This window comes from Dipodomys merriami, unplaced genomic scaffold (assembly GCF_024711535.1).
Source record: "Dipodomys merriami isolate MVZ:Mamm:240054 unplaced genomic scaffold, mDipMer1.0.p SCAF_11, whole genome shotgun sequence".
NCBI lineage: Eukaryota > Metazoa > Chordata > Mammalia > Rodentia > Heteromyidae > Dipodomys > Dipodomys merriami.
In genome coordinates, this window is record NW_027202382.1 from 39,582,990 (window position 1) to 39,610,811 (window position 27,822).

A 27,822-nucleotide genomic window follows, 5' to 3' on the forward strand; every position below is an offset into this window, starting at 1 on the left:
ATGATAGTCTTGTGGTTAAGATAAAGAAAAATAGCATTAAATATTCACTATTGCCTTACACTGTGCTAACAGTCTACATGCTTTCTTTTTAATCCTTACAGGAAGCAGTAAGACTATATAGGCTAAAGCATAAGACTTGAATTTATCAGAAAAAAAAAATCAAGCTTTATAGTTTATATTTATTCTTCAAATCAAAATGAAAAGTCTACTTGAGTTTACATATAGTAATTTCTGTTAAAAGCTTATTATTTATATCTAAAATATAGAAATCATGCATATAATTTTTATTTATTTTTATTTTTGTTGGTCATGGGTCTTGAACTCTGAGCTTGGGCGCCATCCCTCAGCTCTTCAGCTCAAGGCGAGCGCTCTACTACTTGAGCCATAGCACCACTTCTGGTTTTCTAGTTTATTGGACATAAGAGTCTCACTGACTTTCCTCCCCAGGCTGGCTTTGAACCATGATCCTCAGATCTCAGCCACCGATGCCCAGCTCATGCATACAATTTTTTTTTTTTTTTTTGGTTTTTTTTTTGGGTCCAGTCGTGGGGCCTGAACTCTGGGCCTGGGCGCTGTCCCTCAGCTCTTCAGCTCAAGGCTAGCACTCTACCACTTGAGCCACAGTGCCACTTCCGGCTTTTTTCTTTTTGCTTATGTGGTGCTGAGGAATCGAACCCAGGGCCTCAGGCATGCAAGGCAAGCGCTCTACCACTGAGCCACCTTCCCAGCCCCATGCATACAATTTTTAATTGACTCATTAAGTTTCTTCAGCTTATGAAATCAACCTAGGCAGCCTTTTGTTTCTCATATGCCACTGGTTATCTGTTCTCTTGAGGGGTTAAGAATGGACTGACAAAGCAACTATAAAGTTTTGCTTATGTTCAATGACTATACTAATAATCTCTTATGTAGATATTATGATCATCTTAAAAATGAATTGAATGCTGAAAGCTGTGCTACTCCATTAAAGATCTTAGGGTAGGGTAACCATCCCATTTATGTCTTTATGATTCTGTATAATCAAGGTACTCCCTATAAATTTCATTAGTATCCTGGATTGGATGCTGTAGTTACTAAGAGTACAGAGGGAAAGTATGGCTTGCCTGGAAGGAAGGTAATGAAAGAGCTGTTTCATCTATTCACCTTGCGATAGGAAATGAGACAGAGTAATATTTAGAATACCTAGGTTTCAATCACTTGACTTCAGGCTCCTTATTTAGAGTAAAGACTAATTTATGTTTTAGGAATAATACAATTTCAGATATTTTACATGGGAGCATCAAAACCTCTTTCATTTTCTTTTTGATAAAAAATATAATTCATTGAGGGCTGGGAAGGTGGCTCAGTGGTAGAGCGCTTGCCTTGCATGCATGAGGCCCTGGGTTCGATTCCTCAGCACCACATAAGCAAAAAGAAACAAAGCCAGAAGTGGCGCTGTGGCTCAAGTGGTAGAGTGCTAGCCTTAAGCTGAAGAGCTGAGGGACAGCCCAGAGTTCAGGCCCCACAACTGGATCCCCCCCCAAAAAAAGAAAATATTCATCGAATTATACAAATACAGGAATGTATATAGACTTTTGTCTAACACAGGTAATATGCTCCTTTTCTTGACAATTCTACCAAGTTGGTACTACTTCCTCATTTCACAGATGAAGATAGTATGGCTGAAAACTGAAAAGCATTTAACCCAAGTGACATATCCAAAGTCAATCTTATATAACACTGGGTATTTGTTTTCTAACTTTCCTTTGGACCAAGCTTATCCCCAAAATGACTTAAAAACTTTATTGGGGAGGAGACATTCTTAATAAATAAATGAGACATGAATAATAAAAAGTATTTCTAGCTGCCATTAAATATACTTATTATAAGACTTGGTGGGGGGGGGGGCGGTAACTAGGGTTTGAACTCAGGTCTTTGCACTTGAAGTGTCTCATTAACATGTCTCCAACCTCTTTGTGGGGCTTGAACTCAGGGCCTGAGTACTGTCTCTGAGATGTTTTTGTTATTTGTTCAAGGCTAGCAACTCTACCACTTGGAGCCACAGTGCCACTTCTGGCTTTCTGGTGGTTAATTGGAGATAAGGATCTTATGACTTTCCTAACAGTGATCCTCAGATCTCAGCCCCTGAAATAGCTAGGCTTATAGGCATGAGTCACTGGAACCTAGTTATTTTTGAGATAAGGTCTCCCTTCCTACCTGGGTGTAAGCCAATGCTGAAAGCCTCTAATTTTAGATTTCCCACGGTAGCCAATATAACAGGTATTATGCTATGATGTACATCCCTCCATTGAGAAGAGAGCTCTTGAAATTTCCTGCAATCCTCCCAATCAAAGCCTACCAAATAGATCAGACTACAGACATGAACAACCCCAACTAGCTTTTTTCTTTCTTTTCCTTTTTCTTTTCATGTGTGTGTACACATGTGCATGCCCGCACACACGTGCACACTGCAACTTGGACTCAGGGTCTCTCCCTCCTGGCTGGTGCGCTGCCACTTCAGCCATACCCCTCAACCCCTCAACCCTGCTTTCAGATTTTGTGGGTTAACTATGCGAGGAAGAATCTTATGGACTTTTCTGCCTGGGCTGGCTTCAAACCAAGTTTCTCAGATTTCAGCTTCTTGAACAGCTAGGATTATAGATTTGGGCCACCATGCCCTGTTTGTTCGTTCTTTCATTCTTTCTTATTTATTTATTTATCTATCTATCTATTTATTTATTTATACAAGATCTTCTTATACAGTATAGGTGGGCCTCAAACCCTGAATCCTCCTGCATCAGCACTCCAAATTCTGGCATTATAAGTGTATGTCAACATGCCCAGCCTCAGATACACTTTTAAGATTCAAAGAAATTTCTCAACTTGCCAGAGGTTAAATCTCCAAAAGCAAGTATCTGGTACGTTGGCAGAAAGCTCTGATAAAAATAATTCTCAACAATTTTACAGGTTATACTTTTAAAGCTACATGTTATATAAAACTGTATTTGGTTCAAAACATATTCAAACACAAGGTTTAAACATTGGTTTGTCCTACCTAGTTCAAATTTGGTGGCCAAAGATCATACCATGCACACTGAATAAGTTATTTATTATTAATATTACTATAGATCAAATTTTTGGCTTTCTAACAACCATAAACGGTACCAGGTCTGAAAGACTTGGTACAAAGCAGGCAAGAATCTCTTGAGTTCTGAGAGAGGTATAACCAGGTATAAAATGTTTTAGGTTTTCTTAGAGAAATATGGTCAAAGTAAAAGGACAGCACTATCAGTTCTACCTAAAGAGGTAAGATCCTCATACAACAAAACAAGTGAACTGGCTTTAAAAATGAATCTGTATTTTTTTAGACAAACACATTATATAAGAAGATTTCAGGGACTTAAAAAAAAGCAATGTGAAACAATACTATACTGTATTTTAAAATATACCATACATATTTTAAAAGGTTGGTAAGTAAATAATCTTGGACATATTTCATTTCCTTTAAAAGATAATTCCATGTGCAAAGCTTGGACTCAATATCTAGTTTCCCCTGAGGGGTGGGAAACCAATTATTTTTGTAAACACCTTTCACTTCTAGTCACCAGCACTATACACTCACAGTTTAAACTTCATGTTATAATACATTTCAAACATAAGTTGACCAGATTTACACAGTTCCTAATGACTGGCCAAAGGAATCTTTACTATATGGCATACAATAAGTATTTTTTTAAATGAATGCTACAATAATGATACAAAATATTAGCTCCAATCAAAAGCATTTGTTTACAAGGACAATGGAACCCATTAACAAATATCTGAGGTTTTATGCACAGAAGTCTGAACATACAGATTTTTTTACAACTATAATAAAAAATTTTAAATACTTGAAACCTCTTTATCACCATTTAAGGTTATTTTTAGTGCTTCGAACACACTTTAGAACATAAATGTTTAGAAATTGTTTCTTATTTTTCTTGATCACCTTACAACTTTTTAAAACTTCATTCTGAACAGTATGAATAAAGAATGGAAAGGTTTTCCAGAATTCTTTCTGAGATGTGTTTGAAATACTAGAAATGAAGGTTATCATACACAACCTACATACCTGACAAGACAACACCCAAACAGGCTTGCTTTGCTACCTTAAGTCTACCTCTAGTATTTGTTGAGGCAATATAACTAATGAGTATTATTTAATATCATGTATTGGCTGGGAAGGTAGCTCAGTGGTTGAGTGCTTGTCTTGCATGCATGAGACCCTGGGTTCGATTCCTCAGTACCACATAAGCAGAAAAAGCCAGAAGTGGTGCTATGGCTCAAGTGGTAGAGCACTAGCCTTGAGCTGAAGAGCTGAGGGACAGCGCCCAGGCCCAGAGTTCAGGCCCCACGACCCACCAAAAAAAAAAAAAAAAAAAAACATGTATTATTCTAAACACTTTGTATGTTTCTTTTGTTATTGTTGTTTTTGTTCTCACTTAATCCTAACCACAAATTTATTAGGTCTTTTCTATGGTCATCTCTAGCTTACAAGTGAGGAAATGAATTCTCAAAGTGATAACTAACCAAACTGAGTTTCATACTCAAGCATCCTGGCCCCAAATCACTGTAAAGTCATCATCACTGCAAAGTCTCCATGCTCCTAATGCTTTCTATTATTCACTGAGCCCTTTATTTGCCCTAGCAGCTAAAAGGGGGTTTGAACCCTGGCTTCAAACATTTCTATACCTGAAGAGTTCACAGACTGTAAATATACAGTCATATATGCAACAGGATGTAAGGAATGAATACTCCAAGTACTCATCAAAAGCTGAGGGCAGAGTAAATAATTCAGTCAGAGCAAGTCACATATTATGATGCAAGACAGGCTGTTAAAAATGAGCAGAAAGGGGGCTGGGAAGGTGGCTCAGTGGTAGAGTGCTTGCCTTGCATGCATGAGGCCCTGGGTTTGAGTCCTCAGTACCACATAAGCAGAAAAAGTCAGAAGTGGTGCTGTGGTTGAAGTTGTAGAGCGCTAGCATTGAGCTGAAGAGCTAAGAGAGAGCACCCAGGCCCAGAGTTCAGGCCCCAGAACCGACAAAAAAAAAAAAAAAAAAAAGGAGAAAGATAGGGCACCAGTGGTTCATGTTTGTAATCCTAGCTACTCAGGAAGCTGAGATCTGAGGATTGCAATTCAGAAAAGTCCCTTTCAGAAAAGTCCCAGTGAGAATCTTATCTCCAATTAACCACTCAAAACCCAGAATTGACACCTTGGCTCAAAATGATAACACTAGTCTTGAGCAAAAGTGCTCAGAGACAAAACCCAGGCCGAGTTCAAGCCCCACAACAGACAAAAAAAGAAGAGCAGAAGTGTATTAATGGGAAAGGAAGGACAAAAGAAGTCAAACATTCCAACCATAAAAACTAGGCAAATATATATACAGTGTATATATAGCTTTATGTATGTAGATGATACATGTTTGGATATATGTATACATACAAATACACACACACACACACACACACACACACACGAATAAGACTTCTGGGACTCTATGCCCTGGAATGTAAAGAAACACACACACACACACACACACACACACACACACACACACACACACACGAATAAGACTTCTGGGACTCTATGCCCTGGAATGTAAAGAAATTAAAGAAACACACACACACACACACACACACACACACACACACACACACACACACACACACACACACACACACACACACACACACACACACACACACACACACACACACGAATAAGACTTCTGGGACTCTATGCCCTGGAATGTAAAGAAATTAACAGGAGATAAGGCTAGGATTGGACTGGGTCAACTGGACTCTAAAACTAGATTAAGAATTATGAGTAGAAGTTCAAGACACAAGGGGAACTATCAAGTTTTAACTCCAGAGAAGTAGTATGAATTTAGCTACCTTACAGGAAGGCAATGACTACAGGGTCATTGAAACCCTTTAAGAGTAGGACACAAGAGAGAAGCTTGGAGTGTAAATGCAAAGGGAAACAGCAGTAGGACTAGAGAGCAGTTTAAGAAGAAACTAAATAGGAAGTTAATGATGCAAACTTGAGTGTGCATCCAAAGAACACCGGGAACTAATTACATAAGGCTAAGATAGATACTACAGCTCTCAAAAGCAGACCTACTGTACTTACATTCATTGGGTAACTCATTAGAAACAAGACATCCAATAGTATTTACAAACAGTTAAAATCGTGTGAGATTTTATTGGAGCCAGAATTAAACGACAAGACTTCTAATAAGAATGCATAACCAGGGGCTGGGAAGGTGGCTCAGTGGTAGAGCACTTGCCTTGCATGCCTGAGGCCCTGGGTTCGATTCCTCAGCACCACATAAGCAAAAAGAAAAAAAAAAAAAAAAGCCGGGAGCTGAGGGACAGCGCCCAGGCCCAGAGTTCAGGCCCTACAACTGGACCAAAAAGAAAGAATGCATACATAAATTACCATTTCCTAGAGTTAGATTCAAATAAGTAAAAGCACAACATAGATGAATAGCTTGGTGTGCATAGAATGTATGTAAATTTGAAAATTTGTGTCTTTTTCATGGGTTTCTGCTATATTACTGTAACAGCTGGGGAAGTGACCAAAGCAGAAAGAAATAAAAAATATAAGACTTCAGTGTGAAAAATATCTTAATTTTTCAATTGAGTTTGACTAAATGTTTAAGGTTCTAAAATATATGTGTATTAAGGATCCAGTTCAACCTCAATCCATTCTTTAATCCAGCCTCTCCAGGAAATGAATGGCAGGGAGGTTTAGATCGGAGGTTTAGATCTTTAGATATTATAGAAGAGAAACTCTTTTATGCAAAGTGGTTTGTCTTTAGCAAATACTTTAAAAAGCAGCAATCTGACATTTGTCCAAGGTGATAAACTTGACTCATGAAAACACAAGGGAAAATATGAAGCTATGATACATGCTTCTTTTAACCCATCGATTATCCTATTTATGCTAGAAGAACATTTAAATCAACCATCAATAATATACAAAGGGCTAGAGATGCAAAACACACCTATAATCCCAGCACACCAGAGGACAAAGTTAGAGGATCACAATTTTTAAGCCAACAGTTGGGCTGCATAGCAAAGTACAGACCAGCCTGGGCTTAGAAGGATACCTTGTTACAAAAAACAACGTAGCCAGGTGTCAGTGGCTCACACCTGCAATCCTAGCTACTCAGGAGAATGAGATCTGAGGATCACAGTTCAAAGCTAGACTGGACAGGAAAGTCCTTGAGACTCTTATTTTCAATTAACCACCAGAAAACCAGAAGTGGCCCTGTGGCTCAAGTGGTAGAGTGCTTGCCTTGAGTAAGAGCTCAGGGGCAGTGCCCAACCCAGAGTTCAAGCCCTATGACCAACAACAACAAAAAAAGTACATAAAGATGTATCTTTAATTTATGCATATTTAATCCATCAGTGAATCTTTCAAAATGCCATAATGTAGTCCCTACATAATACCTACATTCAGTTCAGCAATGTGCTTTGGTTGCTATCATGCAATCACTCTTCAGGTTTTAGTGTGAAGAGAGAGACAATTTTTAATCTGTGGATAGGAAAATTACATTTCCACCCATAATCTCAGACTGCCAAGCTACTAGCAAATATAAAAAGTGATCATAGGGCTGGGAAGGTGGCTCAGTGGTAGAGTGCTTGCCTTGCATGCATGAGGCCCTGGGTTCGATTCCTCAGTACCACATAAGCAAAAAGAAAAAAAGCCCGAAGTGGCACTGTGGCTCAAGTGGTAGAGCGCTAGCCTTGAGCTGAAGAGCTGAGGGGACAGCGCCCAGGCCCAGAGTTCAGGCCCCACGACAGGACCCAAAAAAAAAAAAAAGTGATCATATGAGGAAAGTGGTAGAAAAATCCGAGACTGAACACTGAATTTTAGAAGGGGGATTTACATTGGTGAAAGAGTGCTTGCCTAGCATATACAAGGTCCTGGGTTCAATTCAAGCACTGGGGAAAAAACAAAAACAGTGAATCTTAGAAAGCAGATGTCTAAGACAAGCCTAAAAGATGGCATACCGGCTTTAAGCCTTTCCCCTCAGCCTTCTCTGTACCCACTATTTATAATTTTACTATCTTTTATGGCTTTGTATCACAAAGAACAAGAAATTGCAAAGAATTTGAATTGCTGCATCACTGCCCAAAGGTACTAATTTCAGATGTCCCAACTTTAGGTATTTCTGACCATGCATTATTCCAAAAGCCATTTGATCTTTCTAGATGTATATTCCCCTTTATAACCTATAGATACAATCTATTTCAGTCAACATTTCCTGGTATAGTATCTGGTAGATATCTGGTAGATATCACATTTACCAATCTTACCCTCATAAGTAATGCACAAAGCAAATCTAGTTTCCTAAGCTGTTTTGACCACCAAAAACATGGAGTAACACAGAAAATACAGTCACTTGTAACTATAAGGATCTAGTAAAAGAGTCATTTTTAAATGTAATGCACTCGATCATTGACTGTGTAAGTAAGTCCTTTGGATGAGATTCTAATAACTTCACAAATTCTGCCCCATGATAGAGTTTCATAAAAGTTTACAAGATAATCCAAGTATAGAGGCATATGCCAGTAGTTCCAGCTACTCAAAAAGCTGAGGCAGAGAGGGTGACCTGGACCTAGAAGTTTGAGATCAGTTGATAAGATTCTGTCTCAAAAACAAAACAAAACAGTTTTCAAAACCAAATCTGACCATACTATTTAAAGTGGACCTAAATTGAAATGTCTACCAGCACCCATTCTGGGGAAGAATAGGAAAAACAAGAAAGCTCAAAATTTTCCAAAAGAAAGTCCAATTCCATTCTTTGGAGCTAGTAAACACAAGGCACAGTGCACCACAAACCCAAAATCTTAATTCCAATTTGAAAACCTCTGGCTTAACTAGAACTAGCAGAACTGTTGCAAAATCAATGTCACATTCCATTTAAATGAAGTAATCTCTTGCTTATGATTCCCTGCCTGATAATAACAGGAAGAAACCAAATGTTATCATTTGTTTTACACTTCATGTAACTATACACATCATATTATATAATGTCGGAACAATGGGGCTTTTTTGTTTTTGCAATACTAGGTATTGAATGCACAGCCTCCCACTCACACATGCTAGGCAAGCACTCTACCATTTGCACTATGCCCTTCAAGCCTGTTTTGGGGGATTTGTCTGTTTATGTTGTTGTCTAGTAAGGTCTACCTAACTTTCCCAGAGGTGTCCTTCCACCACTGCCTCCCAAGCAGCTGAGATTACAAATGCATACCATCAGGCCTGCCTTTCATAGCAACAAAAATTCTGAGCTGTCGATAATTATGAAAATTTTTTATTAAATAACATCTTTTTAGTGAATCAGTGTATGCATAAACTTTGCAATAGAAATGTTTAGTCTCTGCCTTACCAAAATTTGGGAGAAAATAAGAAAAGTGTTGGAGCTCACCAAAAAAAAAGGTAATCATTGACCTGCAAGTAACAAGTCTGAATATTATCTCTACTGTCATTTGAATCCAAATCTTCCAACTGATTTACCTAGTTCATGAATAACTGGAAGCTTAAGAAATGTTTTCTCTTGAGCATAGCTGAAACATGAACAGATGAAAACTCCATATTTAAGCAATTACATGCAACTTAGAAATGCCAATTTCCATCACAATTAGGCCAGGTTATGCAACATATTTTTGTTCCTTTCTAGTATATAGTTGATGTGTGTTTTTATAATTTGCTTAACTGCCTATAGTGAGATTTCAAAATCACATAGGCCACGTAAAACCATGAAAGAAAGGGCACCTTTTTATTTTTCCCAGTGTGCCATGTTTCTACATTGCCTATAGAGTTTGTACAAGAAACACTGTTAGTTTCTATATAAAGACTTCCATAAAAATTTTACAGTTTCTATAAATGCATGAAAATTGTTGGTTTCATTATAACTTCTGTTTCAGTGCCAGTGGAAAAAAATTACCTGCAACTCTAAATAGTGATCTACATATACTGGGTGGATAAGTGTGCTTAGACTGCTCTTTAAAGTGCTCTAAAACACACTGTATTTCATCAAAGTAGACATGAACACAGTGGCAAAGCAACTTATAGAATGTTCAATTCTCGTCTTCACTTTGAGGACAAACAGGCTATTAAAAAGTGCAAATTGGGAGAGGCTGGGAAGGTGGCTCAATGGTAGAGCGCTTGCCTTGCATGCCTGAGGCCCTGGGTTCGATTCCTCAGCACCACATAAGAAAAAAGCCGGAAGTGGCGCTGTGGCTCAAGTGGTAGAGGACTAGCCTTGAGCTGAAGAGCTGAGGGACAGCACCCAGGCCCAGAGTTCTGGCCCCATGACCGGACCCAAAAAAAAAAAAAAAAAAAAGTGCAATTGGGAGAGCAAATTATTAATTCTATATAATTTAGTGTTAGAAAACTGCATTACAAATAATGTTTTAAAACTTTGTAATAACTATTATACTGGATACATTAAAAGGCTATCTATGGAAATCTTCTTTTGATATGTTTATTGCAAACTATCCCACAGTATTTATTATAATTACTAAAGGGTGATGGCTTCTTAATCTGAAAAATATATGTTTTGAAAAATATATAATGTTTTGCTGACAGTAGTGACTATCATTTGTTAACATGTTAGTTTAGCTATTCTTTTCTCCTTTAATTCAGTTAGTACTCATTAAAACTGAACTAAGATAATCAGTAAAGTTTTATCAATTATTTTCATAATTATGAATGAACACAGTAAACATAATGGAGTAATTATAAAGCCACCTAATTAACTACAAGATTTTCATGGATTTATTCATATTTTTTTCTTATTTTTAATGTCTGATTGACATATCATCTTTGAATAACCATTTCTAGACAAGAAGCATTATTATTACTACTACTATTATTATTATGCTTCTGTCCTTTTTAAAGAAAATTTTCTACTGGGCAAGCTTTGATTAAGCACCACAATGCAAAAAGTTATTCCAACATACTAGAAAAAAAAAATCTAGAGAGCTATCCAAATCCAAATTAACTCAAATTTTACCCATAGGTTAGCAATCTTAACTCTGAAAAGACTATTTCATAATTATATTTATGAGAACATACATTGTTTTAATTTCAAAGGTAAGCTGATAGAAGATTTTTTAAAATACAAGATCCTTTTCAAGTTAGGATCCTACCAATGTTGATGTTTTGGTATTTATTCTACCTAAGTTTTAAACAAAAGCAGATGAATGAGTAATGTGAACTCTAAAAAAAACTTGCTTTTGCCTTTTTGTGTTTGCTTTTCACTTAAAAAACAACAACAAAAAAGGTACTACATGTCTTTCAGGAATTAACCAAGCCTCTATTTTCTGGTTTAAAGATAGCAGGCTTACTATATCTTAAATAAAACAGAGTGCTATGGTGATTTGATAGTTTTAAACCACAAATGCCATTGTGGTCTAAGGGTGTCACAGACAACTTAAGGAGGAAAAAAAAAAAATGGGACACAGAAATCACTTTGTCAGTAATTACAATCAAGAGTCCTAAAATGTGGCTCAGGCTGCTCATTACTTCTTCTCTGTATCAAGACCCTTATTTACATTTCAGATTACATTTTTTATGAAACAGTAAGATCTATCAGAGCTGAGAAGACTGAAATAATGAGGGGAAAACATTTTAATAAAACGTGTTGGGTCTGCATTACTTCTGTGACAGAAAGAAAGGCTTTTTTCTGTAGTGATGGATCATTTATTCTGCTTCTAAACGAGAAGCAAAAAAGATGAAACTGATGAACTTTTACTGCCCATTTGTCTTTAGCAGACAATTAAGACCAAAAAGATCAAAATGGATTATCATACCACGCAGACAACTGGCCCAACAGTAATACATCTCCGGGACCACAGATTTGTAACTCTCTTTTATCCCTCCCCTTTCTTCTTACTTCTTTTTCCACTCTAAAGGCAGTGCTAGCTTTGTGGCTCAAGGAGAGCCAAAAGGCTGGTCATCATTATTCACTCACAGATGTCAATCTAACCTCCCTTTTTTCTCAGTTTCTAAAGCAGTGAGCCACAATAATTTGTGACAGATTCTTTTACTGTAAGGTACAAAGAACACACAGAATAAAACATCTAGCAGCAGCAAGCGTCTCTGATCAAGTGTGCTGGTACATGGGAAATACACTATATGTAAAAACAAGCATTGGTAGTTTAGCGAATAAGGAAGAAAAACTGGAGAGGGAAGGGATTGTGTATGTGTCTGTGCACATGTGTGCATACACATGCAGTAACAAATACTATACTTTTTGGTCAATTATCTTAAATATTCCTAAAGGATTACATCATAAATGTTTTACTATTAGAAACATTGTCTAGATTAAGTGCAGATTCAGCATTTAAAGTTTGTATATAACAGAACTATTTTTAAGAATTTATGACAGCACAATAAGGAGAAAAATTTACTTTACTGAAACAAATGATATGGTGTAAAAATACATATAATTAGAATTTAAATGATTAAAATAGTAAAAAGAAACAAGCAATTCATATTCTCTTTAACAACAAATATAATTCTCAAACTTCGGAGCACATCTTCAAAAACAAAATAGATCTTCATGTCTGAGTTACATGAGGTCAAAGGGAATTAATTTGTCTCAAGTTGGAGATGTTGTTAAATAGTGATATATACACCCCTGTAAGTTTATATCTAGTCATAAATACAGTTCTTCAAATTTCAAAATTATGTTACTGGTGTAAACAAAGAAAATACTACTACTATCGTATGAGCACCTTTAAAATAACTAAAGCTAGAACAGCTTTAAATAAATAAAGCTATTATTGTTTACATTCCTCCTACAATTTTAATTATGCCATTTTCATTATATGAAATGACAATGGTTTGTGAAGCCTTTCTTTGATCAAAATAAAAAGAACTTCATGACATGAAAATACCAAATCAGTAAACTAAGTTGCAGTTGCAACGAAAGTATAGAAATAGTCTGTATTAAATCGTTTAAATAGGGATACAGGTGGACCCATTGCAACAATGAGATGTACAAGTCATTATGTCGAAAACGAACTTTACAACTTTGGTGGGGGGTAGAGGGGGAGCAGGGAGGATTGGGTGGAAGGGGGCAGGGGGAAGATGGGAAGGGATGGGAAGGGGAAACAAAGGAGGAGGCTACAATGCTTGATAAGAAATGTACTCATTATCTTGCCCATGTAATTGTAACCCCTCTGTACAGTATTTTCACAATAAAAAAGAAAAAAAAGAAAAAGAAATAGTCTGTATTTCTCACTGTACATACACATGCATGCATATAGTACATGCATGCATATACACATACCTTTTTCAAACATGTAAACATATACATGTACTTAGAAGAAATAAACATAGAAAGATAAATACCAAATTAATAGCAGTAGTAATCTATGATTAATAACAGATGATTTGTATTTTCTTTTTCATTCTTTTTAAAATTTATTTTAGCTTTATATTTTCAGCATTTTTGTATAAACATATTACCCATGCAATTTTTAAAGTTATACTTTAAAAAATCATGTTGCTCAAATTTTTCAGATATAGTGAGATACTGTGTTTAGAGGAATAGACACAGATGGTACTATTCTATTTTAAATTTTCTCCTACACTTTGTTTTACTGGATAGTTCAGATCATGAGATCACAAAGGTTATTTACCTAGACACAAAATTTTAGAACAATAACTTTCTTAAGATCTATAGGCTCGCCGGGCGCTGGTGGCTCACGCCTGTAATCCTAGCTACTCAGGAGGCTGAGATCTGAGGATCACGGTTCAAAGCCAGCCCGGGCAGGAGAGACCGTGAGACTCCTATCTCCAAAAAACCACCAGAAAACCGGAAGTGGCGCTGTGGCTCAAGTGGTAGAGCGCTCGCCTTGAGCTGAAGAGCTGAGGGACAGCGCCCAGGCCCAGAGTTCAAGCCCCACGGCCGACCAAAAAAAAGAAATCTATAGGCTCAAGTACATTCAAAGTAATAATTATCTAACATTTGCCAAGGGGTAGAGAGAGAAAATTTTTAATATTTTTTTAAAGCATATGTTAGTCTTGAGATAAGGCACAAAGCAAATCAGATTCTCTTGGGTTCTTGTAGAGTAAGATCTCATCTCAAAGAATGACATTACAATGCTTATCCAGTTTCATTCCTGGTCACATTATAACCCCTGCATTTAAAAAAGATGTATCAGGCCAGCACTGGTGGCTCATGACTGTAATCCTAGCTACTCAGGAGCCTGAGATCTGAGGATCACAGTTCAAAGCCAGCCTGGGCAATAAAGTCTGTGAGTTGCTTATCTCATGGCCAACCAAAAAAAAAAAGATAGATCAGATTACCTTTCTTGCCATTAAAAAGGCCACAATGCAAGGTGTTATAGCTACTGGCCTAGACACTTCTGTTCTATTATATTTATCCTCATTTTAAGGACTTTTTATGTGTTTGTGCAAGTACTGGGGTTGAACTCAGGACCAGGGCACTATTCCTTTACCTTTTCTTGTTTGTTTGTTTCTGCTCAAGGCTAGTACTCTACCACGAGCACATTTTCATTCTGGCTTTTATTTGGGGAGGAAAGGGGTAGTTAATTAGAGATAAAAGTCTCAGACTTTCCTCCCAGGATTGGCTTTGAACAATGATCCTGAGATCTCAGCCTCCTGAGTGGCTAGGATTAAGATGTGAGCCACCAGTGTGTCCAGCTTAAGGACTTTTAATAGAAGAGAAAAAATAGATGATTCTATTTCAAAAACATGACTTAATTATGTACAATATCTCCCATGTGAAAGGTTTTATAAAATTGCTTTACCAAGGATAATCAATGATGCTTTTGTTTTCAAAATGCTCAAAGAAATATACCAAGTTACATACTTGAACTAGAAATGTAAAATATCAAACAAAGCTACAGAACATCTTCAGTATTTCTCGACAAAAAAAAATGGAATCTTGGATGAATAAAGTAAAACTATAAAGAGTAAAGCAACACCAGAACTTCAGTGCTATTATATGAGTAAAATATCCATTATACCACCATTCTGTCTGCAAAAAGTGGAAATTTGAGATGGTAGAATCAACTAGTCAGCCTTAACTTTTGCTATAATCATTGGAACCACATTGATCCTAAGAACTATTTATGCATGTGTGTCTTCTTCTTTTAGTACTATGGTAACAGGTAGTTTTATCATCTATTTCAAATTGTAGGAAATTATATAAACTCCCTCCCTTTTTGGTTATATAGCTTCTTGGCTGCTTAAATAGCATTGGAGGGTAGAGAGTTCATGGATTGCTTAATGAACTACAGATGACAACATACCTCAAAGTAAAAAGTGGTATCTGTGATAGGTTTTCTTGCTTAGTTTCTGTACATCTTTTCCCTGAAGGAAAACTCCCAAATCTAGAGCTAATGTTTTCTATCCTACTTCTCTGTTTTACTTTTTGTCTTTGGCTCCTAATTACTGCTTCTATTCCTTTCTAAAATTTCATTTATCTCTTTCAGTAAAAAGAACAGTAATAATATGTTGAACAACTCTGAAATAAATTTTGTCATGTAAAAAATTAATTACGCATTCCAAACCTGGTCACTGTAGTCCTCCGGGAATTGCCTCTGCACCTCAGGATCTGTAAATAATTGACAGATAATATTAATTGGCTTTGGATTAGTGAGCAAGCAGAGGATCACACATTAATATTTGATCAGAAGATGATAGCAGCCCTGGCAGGGGATCCAAGGGGGGCAGCTGAGGCTGCTATGCTGATGAGCACAAGGAAGGGCTCGGCAAGACACTCCCATTACCCTCCTCTAGAAATATAAAAAAGAAAAATTTTAAAGACCTGATGCTACTGTTAACTTTAGACTATTACCTAATGCAAAAAATCTTGCCAACTGCAAATTGTCCTCAATATATATTTTTTTCCAGAGAAAATGAGTTAAACCTGCTTGACTTTTCTTCACTAATCAGCAATCTCCTTTACATCATTACAGATGTTGCCTTGATAAACCTAAAGCACCAGTTTCAGACTAGGGAGAAAGGGAGAGTGGGAGAAGAATTCTTTCAAGGAACAAAGGGAAAACTCTACACTTTTTAAAATAAAAAATATTCTTTCCCAAGTGCTTATGAACTCATGAAAATACAGCTAAATTTAGATATTTTCTTCAAAACAGAACCAACATTTTTGGCTTGATGTTGTAAACCAAATATTATAAAAAACGATATTATAAGCTAATATAGATCTGCTAAGAAACTATAAATTTTCCTAGGCAAAAATACCACTTGCAAATCTATTCAGAGTAAAATTACTAAATGGGTCACTGGATTCTTAAATCATAATTGCAAGATAATCCAACACCATGTCTATAAGTCAATATAGAAGTGTACTAATTAAAAGCTATTAGCCCTCCATTTACTATCGATTTGGGAAACATTCAATCTTCTCTAATAAGAAAAAGACTTGGTACTTTGGCATAATGAGAATAATTTCTATGTGGGAAATCATGTATCAATGCAAACTTTATGGGAAAGCACAGCATTTTGAAGGTATCCCCTTTTAATAGTGACCTCACAATATATAGTACTCACTATCCAAAACACCAACTTACAGAGAAATAGTTAATTTTCTTCAGTGAAGAATCAAGAAGAAAAAAATGAAAGGCCTATCTGTCTACTATATTTAAATTCTAGAAATATCAGTTTTCAAGTCATTAAGGCCAATTGATATTAAACCCAAGATAAATAACAAAAACAGCTGGGTGCCAGTGGCTCACGCTTGTAATCCAAGCTATTCAGGAGACTGAGATCTGAGGATTGAGGTTCAAAGTCAGCCTGGGCAGGAAAGTCCATGAAACCCTTATCTCCAATAAACCACCAGAAAACTGGCAGTGGCTCTATAGCTCAAGTGGTAGAGGGCTTGCCTCGAGCTGAAGAGCTGAGGGACAGCATTCAGGCCCAGAGTTCAAGCCCCACGACCGACAAAAAAAAAAAAAAAACCACAAAAGCAAAAATAATCAAAAGTCACACCAAAAGCAGAAATATTCTAAAAGTCACACCAAAAGTAGTGTTTACCAATATGGTTGGTGCAAAAGAGTTGAAATTTATATGCACTGTGCACTTGAACTACCCTTCTATGTGACTTTAAAAAGCAGGGATCATTTTTTCTCTTTACTTTCATCTTCAACTACTAAGAAGGGACAAATGATGTTTCTACATGGTGAGAAGCAGAATCCTAGAATAACGTCCTCTATAGCACTTTTCAAAGCAGCTCTGTGCGCCAGATGAAGAAGTAGCTGCCTGTTTTTGGCCTGAACAGCTAAAAATCTCACAAGGAGTTGGCTTTCCTGAGACAGGAGGTCAAAGGTACTAAAACCAGGGGGGAAAGTCCAAAATACTTGGTACCAGAAAGAAATATTACAGATTCTGGATTTTTTTTTCTAATATTTGCTTCACTGGTTGACAGCTGACCATTCCTAATCCAAAATTCTGTAATCTATAATTTTGAGCATTTCAGTTTTTCAGATTAGAAATGGTTAGTTTGTTCTAGGCCTATAAGGAGGAATTAGCTATCAGGATGCTCAACCAACCTCCAAATGAACCATGGAAAGACAAGGACCTAAGAAAAAGAGCACAGTGGCTATAATTCCTGAAATACACATAAATACTTAAAATTTGGTCCAAACTGTAAGCCACTGACAAGCTGAAAACCACAAAATTATGTACTGCTTGTTCTTTTTCTTCCAATTGTCATGTGGCTAACACTCTACAGCTAGAAAACTTCATACTGATATGACTCCAATATTAATCTTTAATATCATGTCTTCCTTGTAGTAGTTTGTGCTTTTTGAGAACCACAAATATCAATAGGAATTTTAAAAAAAGAGACTTTTTCTATCACCATGTTGTAAAGAGACAAACAGTAGAAACCAAAGTGTGTGGCATATTCTTCAATTTTTAAAAAGTAAATTGCTTGCTCATAGGCAAAGAAAACTTCTTACATTTCTTTAAAAGTCTTTTCATAAGAAACCATTAGAAACTAATCACCATAAAACACATTTTTTCATGTATACAATATAGCAGAATTGAAAGCAAAACAAAAAAATGGCAAAAAGAACAATCTGCCTTCGCTAATGTAATGAAGGGAAGGATGACCCTGACATGCTAAGATGAAGGCCATTCCAATCTTACTATCCTAAACAAAGCCATGATGGAAGACTAAACAACATCAACTAAATTCCCAAGACAATCCCTAAAGGTAGAGCCCACATGTGAATAGAATGTTCCACGACAGTTCACACATAATTCACCACAACTCATGCAGAAAATAATAAAGTATAAAATTTTTAGTTTTAAGTCTTTTCTGTAACCCAAAAAGTAAACTTCATTTGTCTTTTGCATTTTCAAAAATACTCTTTTGAAATAAAAGATAAATGTTTTTAAACTAAAATCCATTGTTTCGTACATTTTCAGAAATACTTGAAAATAAAAGATAAAACTTTTTAAACCAAAGCTCCATTCAATTAGCTCAAAGATCCAGTCAGATAGTTATTAAAACTATGAAAAGCCATTCTGTAAAAATAAACTGCCAACAAATTATTTAATTTTCTTTTTGTACTGGAGAATGAATTCATTTTTTTCACATTAAATTGATCTCTATGCCATAATGTCACCAAAATATCGACATTGGAAATATCTGAGTTAAAAAGGTCCAAAGACAATCTGCTTTTCTCAAGCAACACAACACCCGCCCTACTAACAGTTTCAGCATGGCACATGTACAAAACCTAGCACCCTGCAGTTAAGCAAACCGCCTTTAAATTTTCTGTCTGGCAGCAATCCACTTGCGTGTCTGTATGTTTTTACAAGTACTCTATGTATTTCATTGCGTCAGCTGCATTTCTTTGAGTTTTAAATGGTCTGGGAACATTTTATGAAATGTTCTATATCTTTATATGGAAAATAACATATACTGGAAAACTGCATCAGTCTAGTATTTATATATCTATTTCTTTATCCACCATCCAATGCTATAATTACTAATGTTCCAAAACACCTTCTCACATTCATACACCTACCGCCAAATGCAGTGTCACCAAACAGCTAACTTTCAACATGAAAATCTGCAGCTCAAAGTACTAACATGGAAAAAAGTAACCTAAAAATTTGTTTGGGCAATTGACAGAACAGTTATTAACATATGTCAAGGTTTTCCCCTAAGAATTGTCTCTAACCAAAAAAAAAAAAAAAAAAAAAATCAAGACTATAAATTGGGAGCTAGATGGCTCATACCTATAATCCTAGCTACTCAGGAGGCTGAAATCTGAGGATTGCAGTTCAAAGCCAGGCCAGGCAGGAAAGTCTGTGAGACTCTTTATCTCCACTAATGTACCACAGCCCCAGTGGTAGAGTGCTAGCCTTGAGTAAAAGAAACTCAGGGACAGTACCCAGGCTCTGAGTTCAAGCCCCAGAAACAAACAATACCTGAGGAGGGAGTGGGTACTGTAACAGAGTCCTGATCCCAGTACTAGGTTTCTTACAAACTTAAAAATGAATTTCGTCATTTTCCAGGAAAATACTTTTCAGAATATTGTATCTAAAATACCGCGTGCCAACAACATTTATCATCTGATAGAGTCCACATGTCTTTTAAACAAACAGGCCTTAAAGAGGCAATCCGTTCATAACAAGGTTTCACATTATGTCAATGTGGTGAGCCACCAACTTCTCCCAGCACTGTGCCATCTATCTACAACTCTTCCTCCACAGAAACATGTGCACCACCTCTCTTGAAGGCTACAAAAGCATTGCCACATTTAAAACAGTCATTTCACTGTGTTGGACTCCCATAGCATAATCTCTTTCAGCAAACATGTCCATGCCCAAAGGCCTATGTCTCCACAGCAGGAAAACAACTGATCTCCAGAACAAGCAGGTCTTACTTTTCTTTTTTTTTTTTTCTTTTTCTTTTTTTGAGAGGCTAGTTTTCTTCAATCTCAATAGTGAATGTTTTCTAGTTTTCTACTACACATACTTTAAAATCTTTAATATGATACACCAGATTGCCACAGGATGTTTAATTAATAGAATAAGAATTTGGGCAAGACTTACTGGAAAGGTACTATAAATTATTTTACACAGGCTCCAAATCCTTGAGTTCTGCCTTAGGCTTAAAGTTCCTAGAAAACCTGGTAGACAGGTCTTTTACAACAGAAATACAAAATAATTCATAAAAGTACTGTGGTTATATATGAGAGCTCATTTGCACACTGGTAACTTGTATGTGCATACACACATTCACAAACACACATTCTCTCCCCCCGCCCTCAGACAATACCAAATTATTTCCTTGGTTCTCTCTGTCACACCAATGAATCCATTTAAAGAGTTAAAGCATAACATGCTTTTAACTGATTACTGAAAAACATACTGACTTCATTTTGTATAACATCTACCTGAAAGTGGACATCTTTGGAAATTTAAGAGAAGTTGCAAATGTAGCGGTCAACACCAAACTCTGCTTTCACTTTTAACATTCTAGGTATCAAGATAGAAAACATTATATTTAATGCCTACTGAATTTTTCCAATCATTATCTCTATGGTACTTTAGTCAGTAAAAGACAAAATATTAAACACCTTTTGAGCATTAAATAATAAAATCTGCCTTTTGAAAAGCAAGACTTTAATGTTAACCATAAACAATATAATCTCATTGTTCAATTTCATGGAATTTAAGATACTAACTTCTTCACCCCCAACCATAAATGTTAATCCAAGCTGTAATCAGATTTAATTTTCCAGATGAGAAGATGGGAATATCCTACAAACAGGGCAACAGTTCATTGCAGTGTTTAATGCCTAGTGCCATTTTCAATTCCATACACCAAAAATGCAGTCTCAGAAAATAGTCTAAGAATTTGTACTACTCTTTGGAGTACCAGCTCAAACCTTTTCAAAACACATTTAGAATAAGCTTCCTTTTTATGGTCAAGAAGAAAAGTTAACTCTATATAATGCAGACTTAAAGTTTCCCAAGATTACAAACTGGACTGCAACAAATAAAGAGCTTCAAAGACATGGCCTATAAAACCCATTAAAGCTGCAAGAATTCACTTTGTTTTATACTGTAAAACATCTGAATCATTAGTTCAGCATGTTAATTGAACACAATTATACTAACAAAGTATTCCTTTTATACTTAAATTTTAGTTATTAAAAATAACATTTTAAAGCAATGTTTTAAATGGTTTAGTTAAAATATCATGATTTCCTTTCCTTGACAAAAAGATGTCTTTCCTTTAAAAGTAAAAATTACTTTTTAATTACTAATTCAAAAATGCAGATTTGACCCTAAAGTGTCAAAGGTATCTCAAACTATTTTTTAAAAAAATTTCAAAATACTGTATTTGGTCTCCATGTACAAACAGAATTTGTTACTTTTTTTAAAATCCATTTTGTATTAACTTTTTACTCTGAAACTTTAGTCTGAAGCCTAAAGATACAACCACATTGAGTCATCTCAATTTTAAGTCATAATTGCATTCAAGTATTTTCCCCAATACTAGAAACTTAAAATACAATTATTATTTTACAGCAGTCAGCCTGATCACAGAAACAGGTAACCATCTACATCTGTAATAAAAGTACAAATCAAATTATTTAAGGTAAAAGAGCAAAACCCACCTCAATATGAGAAGCAACGGAAGCAGTCACATGCCCAATTCCTCCTCAGACTAGCACACACTGCCTTTCCGACATATCCTTCTCTGCTGTGGCTATTTATGCATAAACAGCAGACACTGACCTATTGTTTCCTGTTGTTGGAGTTATGAATGTAGTACAGTTACCAATTAAATGAATCAACAAGTCCTAAATGCATCAGCTGCTGTATAAATAATGAGTCTATTGAAATTATATAGTAAAATTTGGAGTTTCATCTTTCCTTCTGGAGAAGGCTGATAGATTTTTAACCAAAAAAATCCAATATATACTGGCATTTCACATATTTTTCCTCACTTCATCTACTAAAAAATATAAATCTGATCCTTAATCTAATTTATACCCAGTATACTCCAAAATCAAACGTAAGTAAAATTCCAAAAGAACTTTAAAATGGAAAAAGAAAAAGTGTGCTAGTTTGGGGAGGGATTAAAAAAGATATGTTCACTTATGCCTTCTTCTCTACTGCATCTTTGTTTTCTTCTTTATTATTTAAATTTACATATTTGGGGATTTTTTTTTCAATTGGTTCATCTTTTGGAACTAATTCTTAAAACCCAAATTAATGGGTAACATAAGTGGATGAAAGTTACCTTTTTTTTTTGCTATAATCTCAGGCTTCATGTAATTTTTCGGAGTTAGAATACATTTTATCATCTTTTTTGTTTGGGATTTTATTTATGCTTACTGTCTTGAGAACTGAACCCAGGCCCTCATACTTTCATACTAGACAAGTCTTCTACCACTGAACTATACCACAAAGCCCTTTCTTATAGTTTTTTTTGTTTTTTTGTTATGAGGCTTGAACTCAGGGCCTATGCACTGTCCCTGGGCCTTTTTGTGCTCAAGGCTAGTGCCTTGAGCCACAGCACCACTTCTGGTTTTTGGGTGGTTAATTGTAAGATAAGAGTCTCATGGGAGGGCTGGGAAGGTGGCTCAGTGGTAGAGTGCTTGCCTCACAAACATGAGGCCCTGGGTTTGATTCCTCAGTACTACATAAGCAGAAAAGGCTGGAAGTGGCGCTGTGGCTCAAGTAGTAGAGTGCTAGCCTTGAGCTGAAGAGCTGAGGGACAGCGGCCAGGTCCAGAGTTCAGGCCCCACCACCAACCAAAAAAAAAAAAAAAAAAAGAGTCTCATGGGAACTTTTCTGCCCCATCTGATTTTGAACTGTGATCCTCAGATCACAGTCCTGAGTAACTAGGATTATAGGTGTGAACCACCAACACCTGGCTTCCTATAGCTTTTTAACTGTCACATTTCTATGCCAAGAAATATATGTATTACAAAGGTAGCATTACTGTATAAAGGTTTGTGGGTGTTGTTTTGTTTGTTTTTTTGGCAGTGCTAGGGATTGAATTCATGGTCTCATGCCTGTTAAGCAGGTGATCTACCACACTAGCCCCTTACTGGCTTGGTTATTTCCAGAGAAGGGTTTCATTTAATGCTTAGGCTGGCTTGAATTACAATCCTCCTACTTGTGCTTCCTCATGTCACTGGAGATAACAAGAAGGTACCAACCAGTGCCCAGACATTGTGCTTCCCCCACAGCTGGGATAAAAGGCATGTGCCACTGCACCCAGCTATTTGCTGAGATCAAGTCTTGAAAACTTTTATGCCCAAACTTTCAAACCACTAGAATTACAGGCTGGAGCCCTCCGCCACCATTTGCATACGGTCTTTATACACCAATACATCACACCTGTCAAATTTGACAAAAAGAGGTAACAATTATTTATGCAAATATAAAACTATTGATGGAAATCTCACAAGGTGCCAACATTCTGACAGACATTTTTATACAAATTTCTGATTTTTCCCTCCAGGACAAAGTGATGCTGTTGGGAGTATCATATCAATTTATCATAATGAAAACAGTAAGTTTGTCTAAGGTTTTCCCCTTTTTTTCCTAACTGCTCCAAATTTAGAAAACCAGTATTTATTTGTGGCACAAGTACTCTGAGGTGGCTGGCCCATTTGGTGAATAAGCCCTCTTCCCTCCGGGGGGCTTACAGTCTAATTGAAAAACATAGAGAATTACACAATGCTAGGGATTAGCCTCATCGGAGAGGAAGCAAAAGCTTCCAGGAAGAAGTGGCAGAGAAAGGACAGAGTCCATCACAGACCACAGCTCATTCCCTGATACTACACTCCCCTTCCCAAGAGTACATAGTACAACAGGAGGTATTTTCTGAAGTCAATCTAGTATTTCATGTTTCTTTGTTTTTGCTTGGTTTTTGTTTTAGGTCCTTTGTTTTATTTAGCTTTGTCTCCTAAAAAGCATCTAGCCTATTATAAATACCCAACAAATATTTGGTGCAGACTGGAATAGTATAACTCATTAAATTCCTTGTCTCTACAAGTAGATAAAAGGCTAATTTCAAAACACTGAAAATGAGCCATTAAATACTATAGGCTTCCTAAAGATCATATTGGCCTGTAATAAGAATACAATAAACATTAGCTGTTGTTGTAAGGTTAAACACAGTGGAGAAATAAGCAAGCACTATAAATTAGATGACTGCAGACATTCAGGTGTGCCTCAAATTGGAAATATGGGTGTTCCTGAAATAAACCTTTATAAATCCAATTAAATGTCCCATTGCCTTCTATTACTTACTTAGAAATGTTATAACTTCATCAGAAACTGATTTTCTCTACATTGTCAATGGTTTCAAATCCTTAAGCTACAGTTTATTTGCTTCTGGACATCTGTTTGCTAATGATGTGTAAACATCAAATGCACTAGGGACTCTCCAGAGTTCCAGAAACCCTGAGGTGAATCTGTACAAACTGAAGGACCTTTCTGCTAATTTCTTTGTTTTCTAAGTTTATAGAGTAGTTTTCAAAAATAGAAGTCTACTAGATATTTTGTGGTAACAAGTATACTGCTATACCTTTCACTTACTTCATGCCTAGGCATACAGTCAGTGCTATAGGTGGTTAATTTGCCTTGTTGAATCATAAACAACCTTGCCAAGTAAGGAAATGTATCCTGATTTTATAAATAAGAAAAGTGAGGCTCACTAAGGGCAAATTTACAGTTAAGTAACAGAGCTGGGATTCAGTCTAGATATATCCAACTCCAAATAATCCAACATTGGCTTTCTTCTTTGGCTTTATTTATTTATGTCCTCCTGTTGATCTGTCTTCTAGTCATTATTGTGACTCAACAATAAGAATACATCTGGACAAATAACTAAAACATGTTGTCAAGAAACAGGCCTTAGCACATTATGAATGAGAGCTTTCCAATTCCTCTATTTAAACTTCTTTGCCAAGTTTAGGATATAAATACAATGACTCCAAAGTAGTACCCAATTCAACTAGCAAATATAATGTTCAAAAGATAAATTCATATTAAAAACTTAGAATAACTTTGAAGGACAGAGGTTATTTTTGTATCATCTACAAAGACACTATTTGCTAAACACAGTAAGTGAGAACAAATAGAAAATGGTTTCCTAGTTAGGAAAATGTGTTTCAAAGTATCTCTAAATCACACTTGCTACTCTAGTGCTGGGACCAAATAATTCACAGAGGGTGGATGAAAGCTGACATTCCTGCAAGTGTCTCCCAAAACACCATGTCTGTCAACAAGATTTTCTCATACTACAATTCTCCTTTCTCCTAAGGACACTAAGGCCTACCTCTACCCCTCCCATCAGAGAAGCAATGCCTGCATCTTATACTACCTTTTTTTATAATGATAAAATATACATGGCCTTAAAATTTTCTATTTCAATTATCTTTAAGTGTACAGTGCTATGGCTGTAAGTGAATCCACAGTATTGTACCACAAGTCATCATCCTCCCTCTACAGAACTTTTTATATGGTACTTTGAAATCCACTGAACATCACCCTCTTCACATTATACTTTGTCTCTACTAATTTTACTCCTCTAGGGACTTATTTAACTCCAATCATACAGTATTTGTCCTATTGTGACTGACTTATTTTATTTGGCAAAATATCTTCAAAGTTCCTCCATGTTGTAGAATATACTAGAACTTCTTTCTTTTTAAAGAAGTTATATGCATATATGCATATAACTTATGCATTATCCCGTCAATGGACATATGGGTTACTTTTACCTTTTGCTTATTATGTGTAATACTACTATAAATATGAGTATATAAGTTTGGGACAACTCCTTGTTTTTACTTCTTCTGGGTATATGCCCACTAGCAGAATTGTTGGATCATATGGTAATTCTACATTACAATTTTTTTGAGAAACTATACTATTGTCCCTATACTTCAGCAACTTTATGTTGTAAACCTCTTGTTAACAGTATAGAATTCTTAGCCTAAGCAATGAGCAAACCCATCCAATCTCTATTTCTTAATTATTCACCCCCAAATCTACCCAACCTTATCAACTGACTTGCCCTCCAAACTTCATGGGTTCATCTTTCTCCTCTTCCTACTCTCCATAGCAGAACCTTTCCAAAGTTTTGCTTAAGTATTATGGCATGTAAATGTGGCCAATTCTTGCATGACCTAACATTCAATCATACTGGTCCTTTTCAAAAATTTAAAGACCAAGAACCATGTTCTCAAGCAAAAGTGCAAAGGAGAGGGGAGGGAGAAGAGGAGGGGAGGTCTTCAGCAATTAAGCAATTCAGCAGTCTCCAGCCTTGACTTCCCACTTCTCTCAGTCCATTCTCTATAGCCCTCTTTTGTCAAGCCCATGGGGATATAAACACTATCAATCTTTTTGCAGCCTCCCTAGGTCCACATTATTATCCTTACACAGCTTATATTCTGATATTTTAACTGTTCCTTTACATACATCCTCAAGTCCTTTGTACCTCTCACCCCGGCATCCTCACTTGATAAACAAACTTCAACTTTATTAAATGCAACTCTTAACCTGCATCCCTGTAGCTGACTATGTGTAGACAAAAACAGCTAGGCTGAAGATCTCTTTAAATCCATGATCACTAACTACAGTGCAACTCAATTAACTATAGCATATTTTCCTTCATTCATTGACAAGCTCAACTCAGTGACTATTTCATATTTTCTCCTCTCTGTTTAAATCTCCACAGGCCTCTATTCTCTTATTGTTGTTATCTTATTTACAATTTCACTGAGAAAACAGAGCAACCAGAAGAGAACTGCCATAGCTGCCTTCTACCACCTTCATCCACCTGCCCTTCTGCCCTATACACTCTGCCTGCATACTATTACAGAAGAATGGGCTGTGCCCTCACAAAGGCCATTCTCATTCACTTTTGAAGAAGTATCCCATCTCCTCTCATCAACTCAGGCATGACTCCACTAATTCTGCCATTTAATTAATCTTACCTCTGCAATGGATTTTTCTCATCAGTACACATGCCAAGCCCACTTTTCAAAGGCTACACCCCACTTCTCTCATTCCTTTTATTTTCCTTGCAAGAATAGCTACTCACTGCCATCAGTTCCCTTACTCTTACTCTCTTGGACCCATGCCAATTAAACTTTTATCCCAACATTTCTCTGAAACCACTCACAAACCAGTGGCCACACCAATGGCCTGAAGTCTCATCTCAAACCTGTATCTAACTGCTTCCTCCTACTTGAATCACTCCAGTAGTGGCTTAGAAGCTACTCTCCTGTGTCATTGGCTTCTCGCTGGGCTTTTTGCTAGCTTCTTCCTATTGATGGCCCCACAGCTCAGGCCTTGTACCTTTTGTCACTTTTCTGTCTTGATGTCCTCCTTTGCTTGCTTTCCATCTCATCACTGCAAATATGTCCTCCCATCTTTAATTGCACCATCTCAGATGTCCCTACCTCCAGGCTCATTTGCTAACCTCTTACTCAACACTTCCATTTGTCACTCCAAACTAGACCTATGATCTTAATCTCACATTTCAGATCCAATGTGTCAGTTAATCCTGTCAAATGAATCTTTTAAGACATATTCAAATAAGTATTTACCATATAATTTTTAAATTTTATTTCATTGTTAAGGTGATAGGTAGTGAGTACATTTCTTATCTAACTTGTTACCCCCTCCCTCATTTTCTCCCACTTTCCCTCTATTCCCCCAAGAGTATTTAAAATATAATTTATTTACCATAAATTTCACTATCACTCCTTCCTTGGTGCATGCTTTTA

The 27,822-nt window shown here is 36.4% G+C and overlaps 1 protein-coding gene across 6 annotated transcripts in view; it reads right to left on the bottom strand.

The window, feature by feature from the left end:
• Window positions 1–27,822, bottom strand: part of Dennd1a (DENN domain containing 1A) — a 482,983-nt gene that overhangs the window by 357,069 nt on the left and 98,092 nt on the right. For all 6 annotated transcript variants that reach the window (XM_070013301.1, XM_070013293.1, XM_070013274.1 and 3 more), the window contains exon 3: window positions 15,586–15,629. In XM_070013301.1, the coding sequence (XP_069869402.1) occupies window positions 15,586–15,629 (44 nt within the window). The remainder of the gene's footprint in view (window positions 1–15,585; window positions 15,630–27,822) is intronic.